General features: G+C 38.3%; 1 protein-coding gene across 2 annotated transcripts in view; it reads right to left on the bottom strand.

Annotated features, from left to right (window-relative positions):
• Window positions 1-2,580: 2,580 nt before the first annotated feature.
• Window positions 2,581-26,625, bottom strand: part of BicC (protein bicaudal C) — a 46,522-nt gene continuing 22,477 nt past the window's right edge. For both annotated transcript variants that reach the window (XM_065219158.1, XM_065219159.1), the window contains exons 3-11: window positions 22,614-22,663; window positions 22,401-22,550; window positions 21,880-22,332; window positions 21,655-21,765; window positions 19,082-19,189; window positions 18,079-18,957; window positions 4,458-4,791; window positions 4,116-4,394; window positions 2,581-4,051 (exon numbers count right to left, since the gene is read on the bottom strand). In XM_065219158.1, coding sequence (XP_065075230.1) covers window positions 4,153-4,394; window positions 4,458-4,791; window positions 18,079-18,957; window positions 19,082-19,189; window positions 21,655-21,765; window positions 21,880-22,332; window positions 22,401-22,550; window positions 22,614-22,663 — 2,327 coding nt within the window. In that variant the 3' untranslated portion in view covers window positions 2,581-4,051; window positions 4,116-4,152. The remainder of the gene's footprint in view (window positions 4,052-4,115; window positions 4,395-4,457; window positions 4,792-18,078; window positions 18,958-19,081; window positions 19,190-21,654; window positions 21,766-21,879; window positions 22,333-22,400; window positions 22,551-22,613; window positions 22,664-26,625) is intronic.

A 26,625-nucleotide genomic window follows, 5' to 3' on the forward strand; every position in this document is an offset into this window, starting at 1 on the left:
ATACTAATACTAATATCAGCACTGAACGAATTACAGAATCTGAGTGGATTGAAGATTGGTAAGCTTACGGATAAACACATCAACTTCCACAATGAGAAGATGCGAGTAGACTTAGCGGCTCAAACTCTAAGTCGAAGTGTGGCAGATGCATTACGGAAATTGAAATCAAACAAGAAAGAATTTCAGGACTGCGATGAAACCATTAAATGCGTTGAATTAATTAACGATTTATTTGACATCTTCAACAGTAAACATCAACACGCTAATGATTTCAAGTGGCCAATGAATCCAGAAAACATCAATCAATATCGAGAATGCTTCAAAATTGCAGATATATAATCATCCAAACTTCAAGTGCAACAGGAAAAGAAAGGGAGGAAAATTTGGACCAATATTATTGATAAGATCAACAAAACGGGATTCATAGGATTCCTTGTCGCGATACAAAGCTTCATGGATATGTATGACCGACATGTGGAGCAACTAAAGGAGCTGGATGAAATACCATGCTATAGGTGCAGCCAAGATTACTTGGAAACTTTCTTTGCGGCCATCCGAGCGAAAGGTGGCAACAACAATAATCCAACCATGGGGCAGTTTAAGGCTGCATATAAAAGAATGATCGTTCATAATGATGTTAATTCCGCGGCGTTTGCTAATTGCCGAAATTTCGATGAGGTGAAAATGCTGCATGCTGAGGAAAAATCATTGTTCTACCTTGAATCAATGATGAATTCAATGACCAGTGAACCTAATGATGACCGAAATGATGACGACAATATTCCTGCTCCGATTGATGAAATGCTTGCTTTCGCTTCAGTAGACGACGATTTCTTAACACATTCGTTGACATATTCGGCAACACACGTCCAAAAGCAGCTAATTGTAAAACTGAAATGTGAGCAGTGTTTGCATGAACTAATAGGAAACTCGGAAATTGAAGTAAACAAAGATGTTCTTCTGATATGCAAGATTTCTGAAACTGAACTAAAACTACTCATTGATCACCACAAAAGTTTCAACGTAGGGAAATATTACGAACGGCTTGAAAACAGAATCCTAATGAGCATCTGTAACATTCATCAACATGTTTTTTTGCAACTATCAGGACATATTTTGGAGCAAGATGCAGTAAACAATCATCGCAATATCTTGATAAAATTTTGCATTGATTTTTATTTAAAACTACGGCTAGAGGAATATGCCAAAAACATGGGAGGCACTAAGAATTCTATCCGTAAAAAACTTACAAAATTGATTCTGTTTCGCGGTGAGTAGCAGATTTGCTGGATGAAGACGAGCAATTTGTACATCCATTTAAAATTGAAGAAATAAATAAAATGATATAAACTAAATCAAATAAGGGTCTCACAAAAAATTATTTACAATGAGCTTCTAAAACAAATAAATTTAAATCATTGCCTTTTGTTCCAACCATCCGTATCATCAACCTTATTCCTCACTAATCTTGAAGCCTCAAGAAACAGATGAATCCATAAGCTGGTATGTTCTATTATTTAGTTACACAGTTATGGGCATAGTGACAATGACAACACAAATACCATGAAAAACCCTAAAAAATGCACTGATCATATAAGTGAAGAGGATGTTAACCAGAATTTTCAAGAATATCAGCTAAAATTGAGTTCTGACGATTTTTGTATATATTTTTGCAAAGATCCGTTGTCGCAAGAAATTTAAAAAAAAATCAAATCTTATGTGTAAGCTTTTCGTTATGAACTGCTCAAATACAAACGCTACACCAAATTAAACAAAAAATGTTTCATATACTGATTACGTATTGTATTGATTATGTACTACTGAGAATCATAACGACATTTCTCGCGGGCATCACTGTAGTTCGTATGTTGCTAATGTTAATTTTTACATCGGACGTCACGTGTCCAAACCGGTGGACGCGCGAAAATAAGATGAATTTTAAATTTTATTTTTATTTACTGTACATCATTTCCGAATTCGCCCTATTCAGATAACACTTCTGAAATTTGTGAGTTTGACAGAACCACCAGCACCAAATTGTCGGGGTACACTGGAAATATACTGAAGTTGTCAAATTTCCAGGGAGTTGCTTTTGAATGACAAAAAACAAATTGATGCGAAGTGTTGCACTTAACTCGTCATTTTGACACGTTAAAAAATAAAATTAATAAGGTAAACACTGCTAAATTGATTTTATGTCAAAGAACAATGATTATTGTAACTAAATGGTCTAAATCTGATTGACGACAATAAATAAAAAATAAATAAAATGCATAAATAAATAAATAAATAAATATTGGGGAAATCGATGCAATGTCGGCCTAAATGCCCAATCTTAGATCCATAGGCCACACAGTAGAGCCATTTATTCTACATGAAATACTTAACTATCAACTCTTTTCTGAATTACCTTAAAATTTTGAAATTCTAAGGCAATTCAGAATACCTTCTAAAGAAATTCAGAATGCTAAGGTAACTCGGAACTTGGGCAGGGGTGATTTATGGTATCGTTATCCTATATCTTCGGATATGATTTCAAAATAAAGTTAACATACCTGTTCTGCTTTGAATTTACTTTATTGATTAACCAACGCGATGATAATTATGAGTTACTCCCAACTACAGTCAGTTACCATACAAAAACAACCAGTGAGTCAAAAGCAATCAAATAATTATCGTTTTTCTAACAAGAAATGCCAAAATTTAAACAACCACAGGATTAAATGCTGAATGATGAATGAACATGCAATTTATATTAAAAAGAAAACTTCTTCAGTGCTTACAAACAATCGGCAAACTGAGACGAGTGCAAACCGAACCGCTTCTGTAATGTGTGCTGGCCTTTGCATTATTCGTAGAGATCTACTCTTACAGTACTATTTCAGGTGTAGCCTAACAGTGTTCACAAAGGGGTATCGATTGTTGTGTACTTAAACTAATTATTTGAAACCCTAAATTTCCAGCGAAACGAAACCTTGACCGGCAACTAATTGACTATTTAAAATTTCGACTTTACAGTACAATCAATGTTTCGTTTCACTTAAAAGAAAAATCCCCTCGGCTCTCATCGCCACTCCACCACTGATGGTGAAAGGGAGATGAAATTGAATTTTTATTTAAATTACCTCAGTCACGATGGTCGTCTTATCCATGCAGCCATGAAGTGAAATCCCGTATAGCAAACTAATTTGAGGATGGACAAGACTACACCGAGCGAGTGAGAGAGTGGTTAAGCTGCGATAATGAAAACAGGCGGATTTTTCCCGGAACGTTTAAAAACTATGTGTCTGATGAGATGCATGCAATTTTAGTGTGAGAAAATGAGGCAAAAACTGGTCAAAATCGTGCAGTGTGTGTGTGTGTGTGTGTGTGTGATGAGTGTTAATTGAATGTGGTGGGATGAGGCGATGAAAATGAATAAATATAATGCAGATGGTGACGACGAACGTTGGATGTGACTTTGTTGTTGCTTCTCCTGCTGGTGAGGATGACGTTGATGCTGTTGCTACCAGGAAATACGTCGGCCGGATGAGGAAATGTTTTCTGCAGTTTGAAGCTCGTACCACCGGCAGCCAGAGAGATGGTGCATTTAATTAAAAAATATTTTACCGTTGTTCATTTCGAATGCTTCCTTGCAGACAGCCGAATGGTACGGTTGCAATCTTTTCAGGATCAATGCACAAGCATTGCCGTAGGAGATGCAATCCGAAAAGGATTTAACACAGATTAAACACTTTGTACAATCACATCTTCCGGCTCCAGGCGACGAAATTTGCTGCATTAATGCGCATACAAACACGAGCACGTTCCCAGCGGCGATCGGTGATGCTGCATCTTTGGAGAAATCGATATTCAATTAGTGCCTTGAACGGGATTTTCCATCTAGTCAGACACGCGCGGGGGACTGTTGCAAGGAAACGATTAATTAAAAACAAGTTTAATTAATTTTTCCTCCGACAAATCAACGCGTGTCGTCGTTTCTCCAAAGTGCCGTGGGTTGTTTTCGGACATCTTTTCTTTGTATTTCCTTTCAGTGTCAAGTGTTCAGCATCTGCAACGAGAGATAAAAGAATGACTTTCTTTCCGCCTGTCAAGATGCAATCACTGCATCATACATCACAACATCATCGGCAACTACTCGATCACCGCTGCTCATTGGCCGCTGGAAGTCCGGCGTTCAGCTCCTGGTGCGGCCGAACCGGAGAAGCGGGACATCGACGACGAAGACGGGGACATGTTGGCGAATGGGTTCCCATGGTGGCGGGTGTACATGTCATGGATGGCCATCAGTATCCGACGTCGAGCGCCCAGTGGCTTGATGTCCAAATTCAGCAAGTCCTGGTCGGTGAGCGTCTGAAACACGCTCATGTCAATTTCACCTTTGATGAAGTTTTCTAGAAAATAAATACAACGAATGTTTAGATCGGCACCGGTACCCGGACCTCTTGACGACTCACTGATGTAATGCTCCAGGCCCAGGTTGGTCAGGATGGATGTAACGTCATTGTACTGCGATAGCTGCTCACGTTGACGCATCGGAGTGACCTCGATCATCGTGGTAGTCATGTTGAGACGTGACTCGTTTCCGCTACTGCTGCTGCCGCCGCTGCTGTTGACCCAGCTCAGGTCGCATGCCTCCAGCGGGACCGGAGAGGTCTGGCTGAGGCCCAAACCCTGCCAGGACGGTGTCGGGGTACGGAGCTCGCCCTGTTGCGGGGGCATGTGCATCGCTTTGTAGCCGGCAACGACACGTGGGTCAAAGTTGAACACGAAGGTATCGTTGAGTGTGCTCTGTAGGAAGGGGGGAGGGGACAAAAGATAAAGAGTCCAGTCAGTTATATTAAATACGGCAGCTGCAAAATTGCATCTTTTATGAAATTATTTACTGAAAAACGCACAATTACTGCGTCAGCTACTCAGATTTACTATCTTGCCTGGGTATTTTTTTAAATTAATTTGTGTATCGTATCGAGGCCAAGCTTCAAAATGATTTTTGAAGCCAAATAGCTAAACATTGTCTATGTACAACAGTTCGTTTATATATATACGTATATATTTTTGACGTAGAACTACGTCTTTGTGGACTATACTGGGGTGAAGTAGTGTTAGATTTTGAACGCTTATAACTTTGTTATTTACAGATGAAATTAAAATTCAAATACGCCCATCGATAGGAAATAACTCTATGCATCTGCTGAAATAAATACTTTTTCAGTATTCCATAAATAAACTTTTGAAAAATGTGCAAATGACAATTTTATCACTGTTTTTATAAAATAAACGTTTTCCCCCAACCCAGTCGCCATAATCGAGTACCACTTGGATGCACATCGTTCTACTTGAACCTAAAAATATATAAAAGAGCGCTGCTGTCGTGCCTCTGCTCATTGTTAATAAGAAGTTGGAAAATAGTTCTTTGCTTAAACCGTGGGGAAATATTGAAACATGAAATCAAACTATTTTAATTTTGCATCAATATGTTCATCAATTTTTTCGCCGTCAATATTTCCATCAATATGATTATCAATACTTTTGAGTATTGACAATATTTTAGCACATGTGGTGTTTGCTATAATGAAAACACAACTGCCTGTGGCGTTATCATAAAATGCAATCTGCACTTTCTTCTCTGCTTCAGAGACCTAATTCAAAACCAATGATGGAGCTACTGCAAAAAAAAAATAACGGATTTTTGGAAATTGTTGCATCCCACAACATGCAAGACGTCATTCTGGGAGTGCTACTCCAAAATATTCAACGGATTGTTCAGGACCCCACATTTGAATTATCATAATTTATTACATTTCAGGAAAATACTTGAACTAACATTGAACCATAACCTAAACATTGAAATACTTTTAAAATTTAAGAAAATGTATAATAGTCAAAAATGTATGACAAATATCAATTGTAGATCTACGTCATACTGCGGTCGTGGCTTGGACACAACCCTTTATTCTTTTTGACGTAGGACTACGTCTTTGATTTCTATATGGGGTACACTTTGTGAAAACCTAAAATGGAACATGTAACAACATTATGAAAGATTTTGAACGTTAATAACTCAGCTGCCTTTTGACCAATTTCAATAAATTGATCAGCAATCGATCAGATATATTTCTACGCATCTGTCAAATTAAAGACTTTATTATTTTTCAAAATTTCACTGTTCAAAATTGCACGAATGACCAACAGTTGCTATGATAATTAATAGTATACAGATTACCTGCGAAAAGCGATTTCCCAAACACAGATTTCAAAGTTGAATTTTATCCGGTGCTCTCCAGTACACAACGAAAGGCTCTCCGTAAGTAGCTAGGCATCAAGGAGTGCCTCAACCGCTGATCGGATTCAGTTTCAGTTACCGTGTGTGGTGGTGTCCGGTCATCGGCATCATCAGCAGCAGCAGTGCTTTGAACATTGTTCTCCAGTACACAACGAAAGACTGCCTGCAAGCAGCGAGCTGCAGCCCACGTGAGCATTAGACTGATGCAAAATTTGACTTTTTCACTCCACAGTGCTTAAATGGTTTCAAATCGGGTCCAGATTAGCCTCTCAAAGTTACAACTCATTTGGTTAGAAACAGACTTCGCACAAGCCATTTGAAGTTTACATGTAAATTACTATCGGAAATATCAACTTTTTGTTCATTGTCTTCTAGGCTTTTCCACATTGAGCTGCGAAACAGTTCGATAGCCATTCTTATAGAAAATTTTCTCAGCTACAATTTTGCTGAAGACTGTTCCTATGTAAAACGATACAGGAAAAAGTTATTAATTATTTAAGAGATGGTAAACTTATGACACGATCAAGCAGCTGCTCTGTAGGCAACACTGTATTTTGCAGTGTGAAATAGTTGCCATGATTTTTGTGTTCTATTCAACGCCCCAGAAACACCAATGTTGCCTGCTGAGCAGTTGATTGAGCATGATCATAGGACATCAGTGCATTGAACCATTGATAACTTTCGATTCTTGCATTCTATTAAAAAGTGATATTGAGTTGTAGCTGGGAAAATTTCCTACAAGTACAGTTGAAAACTTTCGAAGCAGACCGATATGGTGAATTATTAGATAGGCAGGAACAAAAATCTTGGTTTTACCATAGTAATTCCCATACAAACTTTAAATGGTTTGTGTCATCTCAGTTTCTCACCAAATGGGTTCAAATTTTTAGAGGTTAGTCAGGATCCGATTTGGAATCGTTTAAGTATTGTGGAGCGAAAATTTCAAATTTTGCATCACTCTAGTGAGCATCCATAGAAGGAGGAAGAAGCCGCACCGCTATTGATCGGAATCAGTAGCTCTTCGTGAGTCGCTGCTCCTGCTGCAGTTAACAAATAAGATTTATTATATAAAACCACGAAGTCCTACGTCACCATTGCGTAAAACCCCATAGGGCTGTCCCTTGTAGTTTTTTATTCAGCTTTTTGAACTTGAAACATGGTTCGACATTTGTAAAAAATTAGCAGGGTTTTCAATCTAATTTCCCCTACTAAGTACAACCCGCACTTTACCTCTCTTTTTTGATTGAAAATGAACTCAAAACTGGAGTTAGTCTGCCATAGATGACTTCCAAATTTATTTACTTTTCTAGACTTATCGTTGGATTTGATAAAGAGTAACACATTATTGAGATATTGTTAGAAATCTAACATAGATTCTAGATTCCAAATTCGTTCTAGGGGAAACGTTCCTATAGTTGCGGTACGTTAGAAGCGTTAGGTTCCTATAGTTGTATATTGAGTCTACATGCACAACTATAGGAACCGAACGCTTCTAACGTACCGCAACTATAGGAGCGTTTCCCCTACGTGTTTCAATTCCGTCCTAACGCATTGAAACGCCATTGGTTTTTCTAGGCATTTCTTCGTTCTACGAAAGAAGGCCGAAAAAATTAATTTGCTTGGAGCGTTTCTTTTATTTTTAGAACAATGAGTGTAAACATGCATACAACGCGCTCGTATAGACTTTGTTTTGTAACTTAGGGGCTGTTCATTAACTATGAAGCCAGTTTTTTTGGGATTCTTAACCCCTTCTTCCCCAGCGTAAACAATTGTCTATACACAAGTTTTAAAATTTGTATGGGTCGTGGATAATTGTCAAACCCCTTCCCCTCAACTGTCAGCATAGTTTATGAACAGTCCCTTATGCGCTAACGCATAGAAAAATAACTTATTATTGATTTGTGTACTGTGAAATCATTGAAATTATTGACGTTTTCTGCACAATAGAATGGAAATGGGCGATTACGACGAAGTAGCGCTCTACCCTATTAGGAAATTTTTCAAGATGCACGAAAAGCAGTGATGTCAAAAAATCGCTTCCTGCGATTAGTGAATAGACTTCTCGTACGTTTATGAAATGCACAAGTATCAGTGCAGAATTTGGGGTAAATTATAAGTGTTAGTGCAAGAAAACCTTTGAGTTTACCCAAAGTTTTTCACTAAGACTTGTGCAATTCACAAACGTCAGAGAAGTCTATACACACTCACACCTGCTATGAGATTTATTTGCATCATCATAAGCTAGCGATGCTATCTGACACGTAACACTAATACTCAGAGAGCACTGAGTGCGGTGAGTTACCAAGATACACTGAAACCTCCGTTTACGAAGTCTTTTTCACGCAATATTCAATTTACGTCCCTCTTTTTACGAAGTAAATCTCAAATAACGGGTTTTCTGTGTTACGAAGTAAATTCCAAATATCGAGTTTTTTTTGCAATTTTGGGTAACTTAAGCATTAGTACAAAGCCTTAAATCTGCTTTACTTCAGAATTACGAGTGCTTATAAGCCCATATACAGCATTGATAATGCTAAGAAGCCTTTAATTAACTATGCTAATGCTATTAGTCTTTATTCAGCACTGCGTTTAATCAGCATTATATGAGCATTAGCAATGCTTGTTAATATTTTGACAGGAAAACCACGTGGTCAGTATTTGTGTGTTGTAGTGAGTTGAATGTCCCAAACAATTTCACAAACACCAACATTAGAGTTGGTTGGAAATGCTAACATGAAGCTATCATGTTAGCATTTCCAACCAACTCTGAAAATCGTTAACTTCGCGTATGAAGTAACATAAAAAAAAAAAAACACTTTGAATGTACCAACATTAGAGTTTGACAAAGATGATTGAGTAAAAGGCTGTCGGATGTCTCTTCACACGCGATTTCTTATACCACTTCGTATTTTCTCAGGCTCGTAACTCTCGAGCTACTTAATGTACGAAGTTTAAAATAAAACAAAGTGTTTTCTGCAGGGAAGTAAATAACTTCCACCAATTGTGTGCCTAAATAAGCCAATTTTCAAAACAATTATCATCATCATCTATAGCCTAGGGGATACAGGCACATGATTGTTGTTCCAGAAGGTCCCGGTTCGAGTCTCACTACCAGTAATTTACAGTATATGAAACACAAATATTGAAAATGGATACAAAAGGTACTTGGTTATAATAAATAAATCATGAATTATCATATTAAATTCCTTTTGTTTATGGTCTGTGAATGACGGGTGGCATTTGATTACTCATACAGCTCAGTCTTTTGCAATAAAAAAGGGATAAAAATTACCCGGGAATGGATTCGAAAACATTTGACGTTTCTTATACCAACCCTAAGTAAGCATTACAAGTGTTTGTGCCGGGCAAGATGGCGGTTACCGGTTTTAATTTCAAGATGGCATCGGTCAACGATTTCTGGGCTCCAGATGTCACCCCGATTCCAACAATATCCACATTGATCGGTATTTGACAGTATTTCATTCTTTTTCTGAACCAAATAGATTTTAGAATGGCGTCAAACATCTGGTTCAGGCTTCTAAACGTTACTGGGATTTAGAAAGTAGCCAAATTGATGGGTATTTGACAGTATTTATCATTTGTTCTGAAACCAGAAGTCACCATATTGGATTTCAAGATGGCGTCTGAACACGATTTTCGGCATCTACCGGTGATAATGTTTGTACCATTGAGCAATGTCAAAAATAAAAACCCGAATTTATCCACCTATGGTGTGATCAGACCCTTCTTACTTATTCAAGTTTATTTATTTTATTGTCATTAACAGTGACCAAGCCCCCCACCCCCGTGTCATCCAGTGACGCTACGCCACTGCCTGGGGGTACCCGGAATATATTCGGGTGTAGTCTATTTGGTGAGGCTACCAATCACCTTATCATCGTATTTTAATGTGATTTAATGGGTTTTAATTCAATTCATATTCAAGCAACTTCCCCGGGGTACCCGGAACATGTCCAAGTGTGTCCAATGTGGTCTGGAACACTTAACACGACCTGCATTGATCTTATTTTTGAATTCTGTAGTAATTTGATGCGTCGCATGATGGTTTTGATACGTTTTCCGTTAAATCCAGCGTGAAGGCCCATATTCACCAGATCTTATTCCGGCCATATCTCCAGAACCGGTTCACAGATTCCAAAACCGTTCAATAGCGTTCAATGGGACCCCTATCATTTGGCGCCGAGTTTGTCCAAATCGGTTGAGCGGTTGCTGAGAAACGTGAGCGCATTCATTTCGTTACATACACACACACATACACACATACACACGTACACACACACACACACACACACACACACACACACACACACACACACACACACACACACACACACACACACACACACACACACACACACACACACACACACACACACACACACACACAGACATGTTCCGATCTCGTCGAGCTGAGTCGAATGGTATATGACACTCGGCCCTCGGATCGATAGTCGGTTTTTCAAGTGATATCTATACCCTTCTTTGTAAGAAGGGTAAACAATCTCAAAAATTTCGTTTTCGAGTTTTTTTTATTATTCAAAGAGGGGATGTATCTCAGAGTCTTAAACTATGTTAATCATCGATCGAGTTTCCACTTGCTGCAATTACGGCCTCCACACGCTTCCAGAATGCACGGCAGGTTCTAATAATGTAGTCTGGATCCATTTCTCTCCAGGTACGGGTCAATGTTTGTTTGTCTAAGGCTTGCAGTGCTCGGGTGGCGTCCAGAACAGGTCTTGGCATTCATGACGCGCCATATTGAGTAATCCACCGGATTAAGATCGGGGCTGGATGGCGGCCACATATCCTTCGCCCAGAACGGAAGATGTTCCTGCAACCACTTCTGAGTGCGGTTCGAGGTGTGGCACGGAGCCCCATCTTGTTGAAACACAACATTTGGCTTCGGACCGTACTGTTCTTTGATCCACGGAAGAACATACTTACTTAAAATCCCGATGTAGGCCTCCGTGTTGACCTTGTCGCCTTCTGGAATGATCACCGGGTCCATTTTTTTGCTATCGGAAGCCACTAATCCAAACACCATAACGCTAGCAGGATGCTTGGTCAGATACACGTTCTTGTGCTCGTCGGCCACGTCTTTTATCGGAAGAGAACTAATATACCGGTCGGTTCTGGAATTTGATACGGGATCGACGGTAAACATGCTCTCGTCGGTGAACAGGATTACCGGATTTTTTCGCTTAAGGAAGTTCAAGATTTTCTTGCATAGTCCGACTCGTAACTCCCGTGAGTTTATTTCCGTGCCCAGGGGTATTTGAAAGAATTTCCAACTTTTTTTAAATCCGGAAGCCAGCATGGTTTTAAAACTGATAACGATTTTCATTCTCTAGGCGTCATACCGATTCCAAAAATACCCATTCTGATCAATAGAGGAAATGGATGTAATGTCAGCCTAAATTCCCCTAATTTGGGCCCATACATAAATTCAGCAATTGACTAAGTTTTCAATAGCGACCCATCTTAGATCCATAGGCCAACATAAGAGCCATTTCCCCTATTTGACAATATATCCCACATTTTCTAGAATCAGAAGCCAGATTCCAAAAAAAAACCCATATTTTAGGGCATTTGACACTTTTACTCAAATCGAGAGCCGCCGTCTTGGATTTCAAAATGGCGTCGGACATCGATTTCCGGCTTCTAGGTTCTAGACGTTACCCTGATTCTTAAAAAAAAAAACATATTTATGGGTATTTGATAGAATTTCCCACTTTTTCTGATACCGAAAGCTGCCATATTGGATTTCAAAATTGCGTCGAATATCGGTTTTCATTCTCTAGATGCCATCCCGATTCCAAAAAATACCTATATAGTGAAGGGGAATTTAACAGTATTTCTCACTTTTTCACACCCGACACAGATAAATTTGACATCCACGTGCACAGATGACAGAATGACTTTCAATTGAAAGTGATGGTTGACAGCTTCGTCATCGCTTAACGATTTTCGATTAAAAGTGACTTTGTTGGACCCTGCACACAATATATATATACTTTCATGGATTGATTGGCGTATACATCTCTTAATTTATAATTGTGAAACTGAATCTGTAATATTAAGTCAAGAACCGGGAAAATGCTCACAAAGAAAGCATAAAAATCCTAGAATAAGAAGATGTATTAATTTTGTCTATTGAACATTCCAGTAAGCCACAAACTGGTTCACCCGGAACATTCGTAAAAATTATTAAACCATTAAACTGATCCTAAAACATAGCGTAATTTTTCAAAAATACCTTTCGTTACTCTTCGCGACATTAATTAGAACCAAAGACCGGAAGATAATCCTTGGGGGTCACGGGCTGAGTCTCCGGAAGATCCAGAATCACTGTATAAGAGGTCATTTCAGGAAACTGGTCTGTTAGAGCACAGCTGTTTTTTTTTCGAAATCTCCTGCACTGCAATATATTAATGCAATATAATTAAAAAGAGACGAACCAGCTGAAGGCTGAATTTCTCTATAATAAAGCAAAAAAATAAAATGCAATATAACAGGATTTTTTTTTACTGTGATAAGGGAATTACATTTGGAAACCGTGCATTTTTTGACGTAGGACTACGTCTGTGATTTCTATATAGGGGTACACTTTGTGAAAACCGAAAATGGAACATGCAACAAAATTACGAAAGATTTTGAACGTTAATAACTCAGCTGCCCCTGGACCAATTACAATAATTTTATCACCAATCGATCAGAAATCATAATATGCATCTGATAAAGTTAAAACTTTATCATTTTTCAAAGTGTCACTCTTGAAAATTGCACGAATGTACAACTGTTGCTATGATAATTAAAATGATCACCGATTGCCTGCGAAAAGTGATTTCCTTAGCACAGATTTCAAAGTTGAATTTCATCTGGTCTCATCAAACGGTGTTTATTCAATTCAGTTCCAATCACCGTGTGTGGTGGTGTTCGGTCGTCAGCATTAACAGCAGCCAGTAAGATTTGTCTCCAGTTGTGAGAGACAAATCTGTTTGAAACTGAAAATTTCGTTAATGAAGTATCTATCTAGAATTTGATTTTTTAATGTCTGATATTACGAACACCTCGTAGTTGGACTTTGGACATAACACAGAACTATTACAGGAAGTTTAGTCGAACTGCATGCAACTTTATTTCTGTAACTACGCTTTTCAAATATAAAAATATCCAGTTGACTCTTCGACTCACAAATTGTAATCATCCATTTTGTGGGTTTTCTTTAATGGTTTGTTTACCGATTTGATAAAAATATATTTAATTGACCTTCGTATCTGTCACCATGAGACATGGTTAATTAAACAAATTGAAAAGGAAACTAATATCCCTTTCAACGAGAAATCAGAACATTTGAACATCAGAAGTTCAAAAGATTCCAAGTCCATTCGAGGCTAAGCAATAATAATTTATTTAGTGAAAAATACGATTTGGGTTTGATGACCAGATTGAATTCAAGCAGCTCAAAAAGAAGAAACGATTAGTGATAGGAAATAATAAATAAAAATAAAAAAACAATACAAAATATATTCCCTTTATTTGAAAAATCTCAAAAATCTGTATATTTTCCAAAAAAACAGTAATCTGTTTGTACAGATATCTGTATCAAAATATTGAAAAAAAAATCTATATGATTACATATCTGTATTTGTGGCATCACTGGCAGCAGCAGTGCTTTCGGCACGTGGCGTTGAACATTGTTCTCCAGTACACAACGAAAGGCTGCCTGCAAGCAGTGAGCTGGAGCCCACATAAGCATCCATAGAAGGAGGAAGAAGCCGCACCGCTATTGATCGGAATCAGTAGCTCTTCGTGAGTCGCTGTAGGCCATCTATGTCAAGCGTGTCATACTAAAGAGTATAAACAGAGAGAGCCCCGCTCAAATCCCTATTCCTACACAAAACACAAGCTCCTGCTGCACAGTTAACACATAAGATTTATTATATAAGACCACGTAGTCCTACGTCACCATTGCGTACAACCCCATAGGGATGCCCCTTGCAGTTTTTGTCTCTAACATGTACACGGCGAGTCATGAAACGGTTTTTCTGATTGTCCAGATGAACCATTAAAGTGATCATTTTATAATACTGATCCTATAGGCCAGAAGTTTTATAACGATGTCTTCATAGATTTTTAGCAGATTTTGTTGCTGTTAAATAGAATCTTTTTTAATTTATGACCTAAATATGAATCCTGAAGGTCACAAGATGGCTATCCGGAAGATGCGGCACATATAGCATAACAACTGATGGATCTGTACGATAATTTTCAGGAATCAGGATCAGTGTTTCAAAAAATAAAATTAAGCTTCAAGAGGAAATCCCACAAAATCATCCGGAAGAAAATGAAGTATTTCAATTAATCGATTAAAACTTTGTAATTGTTCATCGCTTGTTTCAATATAAGCTATAAGTAAAACTAACTTTGTAATGAATAACTATAAAATACAGGGTGTTTGGTTCCGGGTTTTACATATTTTCAGGGTAGATAGGGCTCCTAAAGTTATGAAAAAATCCCCATGAAACATAGGGTCGGAAATGACTGCTAAGTGAGTTATTCAACACTTTATGTTTTTTTGTATTGCCAACTTTGGTAGGCTATATTTTTTAATATTAATGTGGTTTTCTGATTTCAACATACTTAATAAAAGATTAAAGTCTTAGCTATCAATGCTCTTTGAAAAAGAATTCGATTATAGTTAATTATCATACATTAAAATTGAAAAGTATGTTGAAAGTACCGAAAAAACTGGTGAAATTTCATACATTTTAGTGTTTTTAAGTTGAAAATTTTCATTTCTGTTTATTTAGTTGTTCTACAACACATTCTCCATGCAGTTCCCTAGATTTGTGTCTTTGGTAGTAACCTTGTAGGCTTTATGGTTTCTTCGTAATTATTGATTTAAAACAGCCATAAAAACTTGTGACGTTTTCATAAAATGCGCTATAGTCACCCTATTCGTTCGTACGTTCGGCTGTTGCAGTGGACTACGTACATGAAAATTTGGTAGAATGTTATTGTAATGTTTAGCTACATTCTTAACTTTTGATTACCGCACATCTCCTGTGCCGAAAGAAAACATAACTGCGGAGATGTTTCGCGGTATCGAATATTGCTCAGTCTCAGCAGAAAACACAACGAGATACACCGAATCGGTGAATTTTGAGAGCGGAAGGGAGAAAAGTAGGTAGTGGTAATAAGTCGATGTCCTTTTTATTTCATAGCACTTGCAGCTCAGCTGCGGTGCTGTTTCGGTGGAGGAGTGTTGAGCTTCGCTGCTTCTGTATACACACTTAGATTTTTTTATAGGAGTTAGTATTTTTTACTGGATTTTTGGATTACTGACTCGGCTAAAATTCAAATGGACTGTTATTCGTAAAGATCGGATAGAATCGATTTTTTTTTTATTTTTCATCATTACACGGGGTTAACAGAAGTTAGTCTGTAAATTTTCGTAACACATTTTCTCAACTTTGAATTTTTCACAGATTTTTTTAAATTTTACCGAAGAGTTCCGCAATTCAAAAACTCGTGTCACTGCCACTTCGAGTTTTCTAGGGAGTTAATCTCGGGCACTATTGCGATTTGAGGCACTAAATTATCATCACAGTTTTGTTATTGTATGTGAACGAAGAAGGCGCAAATTTTTGTTGCTCAATGTTTGTCAATATCTTTAGCGGATCAAGAGTGATTGACGTTTTTATACTAAAAATATGCACTTTTCAAATGTTAATATCTCTGGTTGGGGCAAACAAAACAAATTGTTTTTTACGGCATTTGAAAGGGCGTATGTTATTCTCAATAATATGAAAAAATTCGACGTATGTTATTTTTTAAACTCATATAAAATCTATGAGAATTTATCCATATTTTTTACTATATTCGAGTATATCTTTTTTATTAGAAGAGATATAGGCAACAAATTCCGCTATAAAACATTCGTCTTAAAGATTTTTAAAAGTCTCTAGAAGATGACTTTCATGATAAATTTCAAATAAAAAAGTTATTGCTAAAAAACTATTTTTTCCAGGAACACCCTACGTCAACTCCGAAAAATTACTCTAAAATGAGAACGTTAAGAGATCGAAAAAAAAATTTCTTCGACAAAGTTGCTTGCAATTAACTAAGCTACAACTTGTTAAACAACACATGGTTTTATTTTGTAAAACAAAAAAGTTAGTTTTAAAAATTCCCTTATTTGAGGACCACCCTGACGTTTGCAAACACCAAAAGAAGGGAATTGGATACAAAAAAGTTATTTTCAACAAAGTTGCTTGAAATTAGCTCAGCTATAACTTTGCCGAAGAATGTATACCTTAATTTATTCAAACAAAAAAGTTAGATTTTTTATTTTAATGATAATAGGAACCACCCTAGAATTCATTGTCATAAAAATGAGGGCGTTACTATAAAGAACAACTTTGTAGAAGAAACTTTTAGTCTAAAGTTTCAATTTCAGGCTCAAAACATATCATTCCACCTAAATCTGCATTCTGGACCACTGTGCATTGTTTGATATTTTTTTCAAAAATTCCCGGAAGTTTCTTCTGACCTCCACTAGAAGTCCTACTGCCTACCTCTGGAAGTAGAAATTGTTTTCTATTTCTTCCGAAAGACTCTTATGACTTTCCTTGTAATGTCTTTTCACATCTACGGAAAGTTTTTCCAGAGTTCTCCTGAAAATGCATTCTGACTGTTTCCGGAACTTTTCTTTATTTTCCCCCGAAAATTTATATCAGCTAATTTTCCTCGATGAGCGGTCGCTTCGTGTTCTCGTCAAGGAGATGTAAGTTGCCATAAATTCGATCATTCGGGTGAGACCCTTCCTTTTTGCATGTTTACATTTTATTTTATTGGATTGGAATTAAAATTGAGGAGCTCGGCTAGCTTGACGGCTACCGCTTTTGCTTACTGAGTAGAAGATCGTGGGTTTATTTCCAAGATCCACCAAAACAAAACAATTACTATGGTCGAATCACCTGCTTAAGCGAATCCTGACCCATCTCCTACCCAACTATGCCCACTCCGTAGAAACTATGGGGGCGTCTGTGAGTCGCTGGCCTTTCGTTAAGTAGTTGTTACATCAAAAATATCATTCCTTTCCTCGTAACGGAGAAGATGGGCTTGGCCGGCAATGGCATGCTTTTCCTATGTTGAATTCTGATTGGAGAGCTATTCATTCCCAAATAATTTTCCTTAAGCAATTAGAATAAGAATGTTAAAGTAGATAAATGAAAGTTGCCAGTATGCAACCTACGAATTACTCCGTTACAAACGTTACGCAACGCAACGCAATAATTCATCCGATTTTTCTCGGATGATTCCTTCGACTTCCTCCAGAAGCTGCTTGTTTATAAGACAAAAACTCAAGCTGAAAACATCTTTGTCGTTCTGAGCTGCATGCATTTGGCCTTGATGGCCTTCCGGTTAGAAGTCGTTTGAGAATATTGTGTGTGTGTCAGGAAGTTGGGGTTCGATTCCCGCTCAAGCTTGGGAGAGCTTCTTGTGAAATTGGAAAATTTCCTACTAGCCTGGTGCTTTGTGTAATCCCTTGCCTAATGTTAGGTGTCGATTGTCCAACAACCGCAAATAATTTCATGGTGCCGTACTAAACAAATCAGTCTAATGAAAACATCAATAAATAGAATTGACCATCGAAAATAGGTCTATTTTAACATTTAACGCGAGCTTTCTTTTATTTATCTCAAAAAGCATTCCTCCGATTGCACTGCGACTAATAAAAAAGAAATAAGAAAGCACCCACTTACCTTCTGCTCGTAGGCCATCGGCGTCCGCTGGTCCGAGGGGTCCGTCTGGTACTGGGGACTGTCACTGTAGCTTAAATGGCGGCACCGGTTCAGCGCTGCAGCACTGCCGATTCCGCTGGTCTCGGGTGAGCTGTTGGTTAGCGACGTGGAAGCAGATCCGGAAGAGCCCGGAATCGATTGCAGCTGTTGTTCCAGGGAACTGTTGCTACAGTTGAGGCTGTGATAGCCACTGGAATGATCTCCACTGGCGCTGCTATTGCTGGTGTTCTGGCAGAACATTCCGGAATCCGAACCCCGGCCACCCAGCTGCAAACGATGATGCTGTTGCTGTTGCTGTGCACCGGGAACCTGTAGATGCGTCTGTCGCAAAGACGTATTCATGGCATGCAATTGTGACTTTCCCAAGCCAGGTGGCATTGACAACGGGTTGTGCATTTTCGACGGTCCCATTTGTAGGTTTTGGAATTGATTTCGCATTTGATTGAGGGCAAACTCCTGCGGTGGAGTCGGCGATGGCCAGGCGTTGGAGGCAAATGGCATCGGGTTGATCGGAGACAGCGGGGAGAACGGTTGTGGTGTTGGTCCGGCAAGCAGTTGGGATATGTTTTGGGAATTTTGTGCTTGCTCATTCGGTCCCAGATAGGATTGAGGTATATCTGCCACCACCTTCGGACCGGTGCTATTCAGTAGCTGGTGCCGTGCGTCGTAAATGTTGGAAATGAATTTCTCAATTCCCTTGATGACGATGCAGAGGGTGCTCTGGCGGGACTTTTGCCGAACGGAGATAAACACATCATGCGAGTACATCAGCTTGGCAATCTCCTCGGAGTCGACCGTATTCTCCGGATAGTCGAATATCAGTGCAATCGGTAGGTTTCCCTGTTTATAATTGAAAACAAATTTGAGATTACAATTTATACCCGTCTCGATGCGAGTCCAATTTAAGATATAGGAAGGAGATTGCATTATAAGCACCCTTTCCCCTTGGACGGAGGTTCCTTACTATGAGTTGCTGTCTGGCCAGGTAGACACCGTTTATCGTGCCGGTAATGGTCACCTGGGAGCGCTTGATTGGTTTGATGTTCACATCGTTTGCATCCGGAAACATTATCTGTGGGAGAGAAACATAATGGCATACGTGTAGTCGAACGGAGCAGTTACATACAAGCCATGTTGTGGACGATGAATAGAGCAATTGATAGTTAATATTAGTGTGTCATTTAGTTTATTGATGTAGGCCGGGTGAAAAGTAGTTGTGCTGCAAAATTTAATTCGAGCCCGACAAAGGTTGAACGAAGCGTTTTGGTAATTTCAACCAGGAGCAACAAACAACGATATCAATTTTCATCCATTCCCTCTATCACATGGACACCGGTAGCAGTTTATTTATTTGATGGTTCAAGAGTCTCTAACTATGACTTCTTCTTCTTCCTCGCATTTCAAGCTTGTTGCGTATGGCATATTAGCTTTTTACGTGCACTCAACTTAGTGTTCTAGATGCACTTCCACAGTTATTAATTGAGCGCTTTCGATGCCTGTACCATTTTTGCATTGATATGATTGTGTGACAAGTACAATAATACTCTATGCCCATGGAAGTCGAGAAATTTTTCAACCCTAAAAATTCCTATACCGGATCGGGAATCGAACCCAGCCACCTCCAGCATGGTCTTGCTTTGTAGCTGTGCCTTTACCGACTGAGCTAAGGGAGGTCCCAAGAGATATACAAGTTAATCAAGTTAATGTGCAGGATATTATGGCAACTTTAAACAATTTGGATGCTTCCAAAGGCTTTGGACCAGACGGAATTCCACTAGCATTTATGAAGAGCCTGGCACTGGAAATTACAGCTCCATTATTCTGGCTTTTCAATATGTCACTAGATTTTAGAATCTTCCCAAAAACACGGAAAAGCTCTTTTCTAGTGCCTATTTTAAAAAGTGGCAAAAAATCTGACATACAAAATACCGAGGAATTGCTATTATTTCCTGTATCCCAAAGCTTTTCGAAGCGATCGTCAATGAAAAACTATTCAATCAGATCAAAAACAGAATCACTAACATGCAACATGGTTGTTTCAAAAGACGATCAACTAATACAAATTTACTTGAATTCGTCAACTATTCTTTGGTTGCAATGTATAATGGAAACCATGTAGAAGCACTCTATACCGATTTTAGCAAAGCATTTGATCGTATTGATATACCCATGCTACTTTTCAAATTACAAAAAATAGGAATTGAACCTGGACTTCTCAAATGGCTTGAGTCATATTTAACTAATCGCCAACAAATAGTTAGATTCAAAGGTGAAAAATCAAACCCTATTACTGTTACTTCTGAAGTCCCTCAAGGCTCGCATCTAGTCCATCTTTTGTTTATTTTAATTGTAAACGACATCTCCTTTATTCTTGAAAACATAAAAGTTTTAATCTATGCGGATGACATGAAGCTCTTTCTAGAAATAAGAAATAAAGAAGATATACAGACATACCAGATTGAAATTAACTTATTCTATGTTTGGTGTAACGAAAGCCTCCTGCAACTAAACGTTCAAAAATGTAAATCAATAGCTATTAGTAGAAGAAGAAACAAACCAGAAAATACAATTGTAATAGGAAATCAGGCAGTAGAAAAGTGTGAACGAGTTTGGGTTTTAGGAGTTATAATTGATTCAAAACTAGCATTCACTGATCATTATAATACATTTATCAACAAAGCAAATAATATGCTTGGCTTTATCAAAAAATTCAGTTACAATTTTCATGACCCGTATACAATAAAATCACTGTAAATTTCATATGTAAGATCAATACTTGAATATTGCAGCATAGTTTGGTCACCTTTTTCATACACGCATGAGGAACGATTAGAATCAGTGCAAAAGCAATTCTTACTATTTGCTCTTCGTAAATTAGGTTGGACAAGATTTCCTCTTCCATCTTATGAAGCACGCTGCATGCTCATCAACATTCAAACATTGAAAGCGCGTCGTGAATTTGCAATGGTTTCGTTTGTGAACGATATAGTATCGCATCGAATTGACTCATTAGAACTGTTATCAAAGCTTAATTTTTACATACCTTCTCAGCAACTGCGAACTCGAAATATATTTACTACAAATCACTATCGCACAAATTATGCCAAATTCGGTCCATTAAATCAAATTATGACTGCTTACAATAAGCATAGTGAAGCTATTGATTTTATAAGGACAAAAACTAGATTAAAGCAGTACTTTAATTCTATTCGTAATTTTATCACATGACTTGTAACTTGTAAAAAATGATCTACTTCTGATTGACGACAAAATAAAATAAATAAATCCCAACTAGTACTAGTGTCACCAAAATGTGAAATGAAATAAAGGAATGATAATCCAACAATCATAAGCAATGTATCTTGGAAATCACGGTCATGAGTCTAGTGAACAAAGAACAAAGGCATCATTAATTTAAAAATAAGGTCTAGGATCTCCAACCCGAAAATCATACTCCCACCATAACAATAAGCAATCCAACGAAACTTTCCTGCCCTAGAACCCCGATTGAGATACATCCGATCTGAATAGACCTACCTGTGTTCCAGTTCTGCTCATAATTTCCCGCAAATTACCCGAAGCTCGACCAAGCACAATCGGATGATGCTGGGTGGATATTTCCAGCTGCATCTGGACGGGAATTTGATTCTGCAAGACCGAGAGGGAGTGAAACAGTTTGTTGTACAAATTACAATTTCGCTATCATAATTTATCATCAAGCTCTGCGTTCGAACCTCCGGTTCCATTGTCTCGGAAACTTACCGCAATATTCTCGCACATGAAGTCCATCAGCCGGTGGGTGGCTTCCTTCACCTTCAGCTCTTCCTTCTCCGAACCCTTGACCAGCACCAGCGACGAGTGCAGCTTAGGCCGGGTGGAAAAAATGACCTGCACGTTGAATTCCTTCTCCACCTGCTTGACGTAGGGGGTTTCGTTGTCCGGTGAGGGTTTACCCGGGGCCAGGATCGGCAGTTCGAACGAAATCAACAGCGGCGTCGAGTTGCGAACCAGCGCACGTGCCCGTTCGACGCCTTCCATGCTACCACACAGCGACACCTGGTTGCTCTTCTCCGTCGGATTGGATCGGTTCGAGTCCGGGAAGTGGATGTGCGTGGCCGTCTCCTCCATGATGCGCTTGATGTTGTTGCCCCCGCGGCCGATTATGAACGAGTGGTCCGTGTAGGAGACGTCCATTTTCATGATGACGCGGCTCCCCTGAAGAAAAAAAAAATGTGTGTTTGTTGAAATGCGGTCCTCAACGGCAAAGGGAAATATCCAATTACCCGAGAATCCAATCGAGCCATCACCTTATCCTTGGCCTTCAGCACATCAGCCATTTTGCCGACGATGCGAATGTGGGGATCTTTTTTGGTTTTCGCACCGATTTTCAACCGGCACGGCCAGCTGACGTACGTGGTGGTTTCCTTCATGATCTGACCGATGAGAAAAGGTTCGTTTGAGCGAAAAGAAGTAATACATTTCTTAAAGAAACTTACATTTGTGAAGAACTCCTCAGCGCTATTCATTCCTTCTGAATACGTTTCAACTGTAAATAATAAACAAGTAAAAATTGTCAAACGTTGTGTAACATCCATCTTAGAATGCCATGCACATTTTGGATAATTGGAATGTATGCTCTCTGCGTAAAGTATTGCCATTTTAGGGAAAACATTACAACGTAACAGACAGGTGATCTGACGTCAAATACTAATTTTTATCTGGATTGACAATATTGGTATTCTCGAGCAAAATTTCATTTGAAAATGATAACCACACGCCTTACAAATTTCTCTTAAAACCATTGTAAGGATGGATTTATTACATCCTCTTCATATGTTTCATAAAACAATTTTTCTGTTAATCACTTTATTTCTACAGGCTCAATCGAATAAACTTTACAGAGCCAAGTTATCTTTTTATATATACATTTTAAATGTCTTAAGTCTAAAATTAAAGGGTTTGTCCGATTACTCGCGGTCTTCTCGAGGTTAGTGGATGACAATTGTTTGGATCGGTGAAGGAAAAGGAGATTTGGAATATGATTTATGATTCAAAAATTTCACTATTTCTAAAACATATACTTAATCCTATCGACGTTGTATCAACTCTGTAATTATACAATTATTACAGACACAAATATACGAAACAAAAAACACACACACACGCACACAAAATACAAACTAAACACAAGGTTAATCAAACTTACAATCTATGGTTAATATTCTTAAAGAAAACATATTTGGGTTGCCTCCCTTAGCTCAGTCGGTAAATGCGCAGCTACAAAGCAAGACCATGCTGGAGGTGGCTGGGTTCGATTCCCGGTTCGGTCTAGGAATTTTTCGGGTTGGAAAATTTCTCGACTTCCCTGGGCATAGAAGTATGATTGGACTTGCCACACAATCATATCAATGCAAAAATGGTACAGGCATTGAAAGCTCTCAATTAATAACTGTGGAAGGGCATCTAGAACACTAAGTTGAGAGCACGCAATAAGCTAATATGCGATATGCAATAAGCTTGAAATGCGAAGAAGAAGAAGAAGACAAACTCCAGATCGCGTCTAGCCAAAATATCCCGAACTGGGACATTAGGTTGTCTACCTCGAGCCCGAAGGGAATCGTACAACTCGGATCTGACTCCACGGTGCTCAGCACAAGACCAAATGATGTGATCTGCGTCTTGGTAACCTTGTCCATATTCACAGAGATTGCTGTCTCCCAGCCCAACACGGAACAAGTGAGCGCTTAGCGAATAATGATTGGACATGAGGCGAGACATCACACAAATGAAGTCTTGACCCACCTCCAAACCTTTGAACCAAGGACACTTCGACACCTTAGGGATGATTGAATATAACCATCGTCCTAAACTCCCAAAATGAAATCCCGTCCTGGTGATTCGCGCAACGGGATTTCTAATGATTTTTATTTAGTTCACTTCAAGTCTAGTGAACTAAACAACCTTAAGGTCTTAGAAAAAACTAGCCTTATGCTCCATGTCCGAATGAAGTGGGAACACTTCAGGAATACTGGAGGAAATTTCCAAAACCTCACCCAGTGCCGTAAGTGCCAGGGATGGGGTCACGGAACTAAAAATTGCTACATGCCAGCTAACTGCATGAATTGTGGTGATTCCTCTCACGCAAAGCATAACTGTCCTGTGAAGGAAGATCCTAAGAAATTTAAATGTTCAAATTGTGGTGAAAACCACAAATCCAATTTTTGGGAATGTAAGACTCTCAAAGCTATCCTACAATCTCGTTCTAAGCGACAGGTAGGACGCTCCACGTTTCCGACCAGGTACAAATTCCTCTGCTGTTAACAACGGTCAGCGAGGAACAAATTCTACATTCGTACCCGTAGGTACAAATATCACCCCTACTTCAAATTTTTCATCTGTACCTACTCCCCTCGCTGCTAACAATGTTCAGCGAGTTAATGGAGCTACCTATGCTGCTATTGCACCGGGTAGAAATCAAAATACTAACCAACGTAATTCTAACGGAAATTTTGACAATTTTGACGTACTGCTCCTTAAATGGATTTTTTACAGAATTCATTAATTAAAATGATTACTGATATGCTTAAATCTAACTCCATGTTTGATGCTATTGAAACTGGAGTAAAATTTGCGAACAATATTGCCATGACTTTGAAATTCAGTAATGGATTTTAAATCATTAAATATTTTAAACTGGAATGCTCGATCTCCTAACGATAATGAAGACGAGTTAGTTTACTTTTTGGGTGTTCATAACGTGCATATCACCGTTATAACTGAAACTTTCCTTTAACCTGACCATAAGGTTAAAAGGGACGCGAATTATTTTATTTTTAGAAATGATCGTCTTGATGGAGCCTGAGGTGGCGTTGCCATCATTGTTCATAGACGAATCAAACATAAAATTCTTTTTTCATTTGAAACCAAAGTTTTTGAAACTTTGGGTGTTTCTGTTGAAACAAAATTTGGACAACTTACGTTTCTAGCTGCCTATTTGCCATTCCAATGCGTAGGCCAGCATTATAATTTTCTCCAACTTACCCGTCAAAGATCTAAATTCTTCATTATTGGTTATTTTAATGCAAAACACCGCTCATGGAATAATGATCAAAGCAATTCCGATGGTAATATTCAGTTTGATGATTGTTCTGCAGGTTTTTTTACTATTCAATATCCAAACAGCCCAGCATGCTTTTATACAGCATTAAATCCCTCCACTATTGATTTGGTCTTAACTGATTCATGTCAACTTTGTAGCCAAATGGTTACCCATGCTGACTTCGGTTCTGATCACCTTCCAGTAGCTTTTGAAATATCCCAAGAAATAATTTGTAATCCCAACAGCTCTACTTTCAATTACCATAGAGCTGATTGGGAGCAATATCGAACATATATGGTACATAATTTCGATCATAACATTCATTTGCAAACCAAAGATGAAATTAATTATGCTCTTGAATCTCTGACTACTTCTATAGTTGAAGCAAGTTCCAAAATGCGAGGTTAAATTTGATTCAATTATAATAGACGACGATCTTTAGCTCTTGATCCGTCTTCAAAATGTCCGTAGGAGACAATATCGAAGAACACGTGATCCTGCCATGAAAGTTATCTGGCGGGATTTACAAAAACAAATTAAAAAACAATTCTCTGCCCTGAGGAACAAAACTTTTGAAAATAATGTTTCTAAATTAGACCCGAGTTCCAAACCCTTTTGGAAACTTACAAAAATTTTGAAAAACCTCAAAAGCCTATTCCAGCGCTTAAAGAAGGTGGTAAAATTTTGATCACAAATTTGGGAAAAGCTCAGAAATTTGCTAAGCAATTCGAGAGTTCCCATAATTTCAGATTGGGTCTTACTAGTCCTATTGAAATTCAGGTTGCTCGGGAATATCTGAATTTTTTCTCTCGGGAAGTTTTTTTGATGATTCCTGGGGGACTGGTTTGGACGAAGTAAGGTCTATAAATAAAAAGTTTCAAAATATGAAAGCTCCAGGTGATGATGGAATTTTCTATATCCTCATCAAAAAACTCCCAGAGAGTACCTTGTCTTTCTTGGTAAAATTATTTTACAGATGTTTCCATTTGGCATACTTTCCTGATAAATGGAAAAATGCAAAAGTTGTTCCAATGTTGAAGCCGAAAAAAAATCCAGCTGAAGCTTCTAGCTACCGTCCAATAAGTTTGCTTTCTTCAATAAGTAAACTTTTTGAAAAGATAATTTTAAATAGAATGATGCTTCACATCAATATGAACTAAATTTTTGCAGATGAGCAGTTTGGATTTCGCCATGGGCATTCAACTACTCATCAACTCTTAAAAGTTACCAATTTAATTCGTTCAAACAAATCTGAAGGCCACTCAACTGGAGTTGCTCTTCTAGACATAGAAAATGCATTCGACAGTGTTTGGCATGAAGGTTTGATTGCTAAATTGAAAAAGTTTAATTTTCCACTTTATATTATGATATTAGTTCAAAATTATTTAACTGGCAGAACTCTGCAGGTA

This window comes from Ochlerotatus camptorhynchus, unplaced genomic scaffold, assembly GCF_037179485.1.
Source record: "Ochlerotatus camptorhynchus isolate MF236.1 unplaced genomic scaffold, CSIRO-AGI_Acam_v1.1 ptg000100l, whole genome shotgun sequence".
NCBI classification, from domain to species: domain Eukaryota; kingdom Metazoa; phylum Arthropoda; class Insecta; order Diptera; family Culicidae; genus Ochlerotatus; species Ochlerotatus camptorhynchus.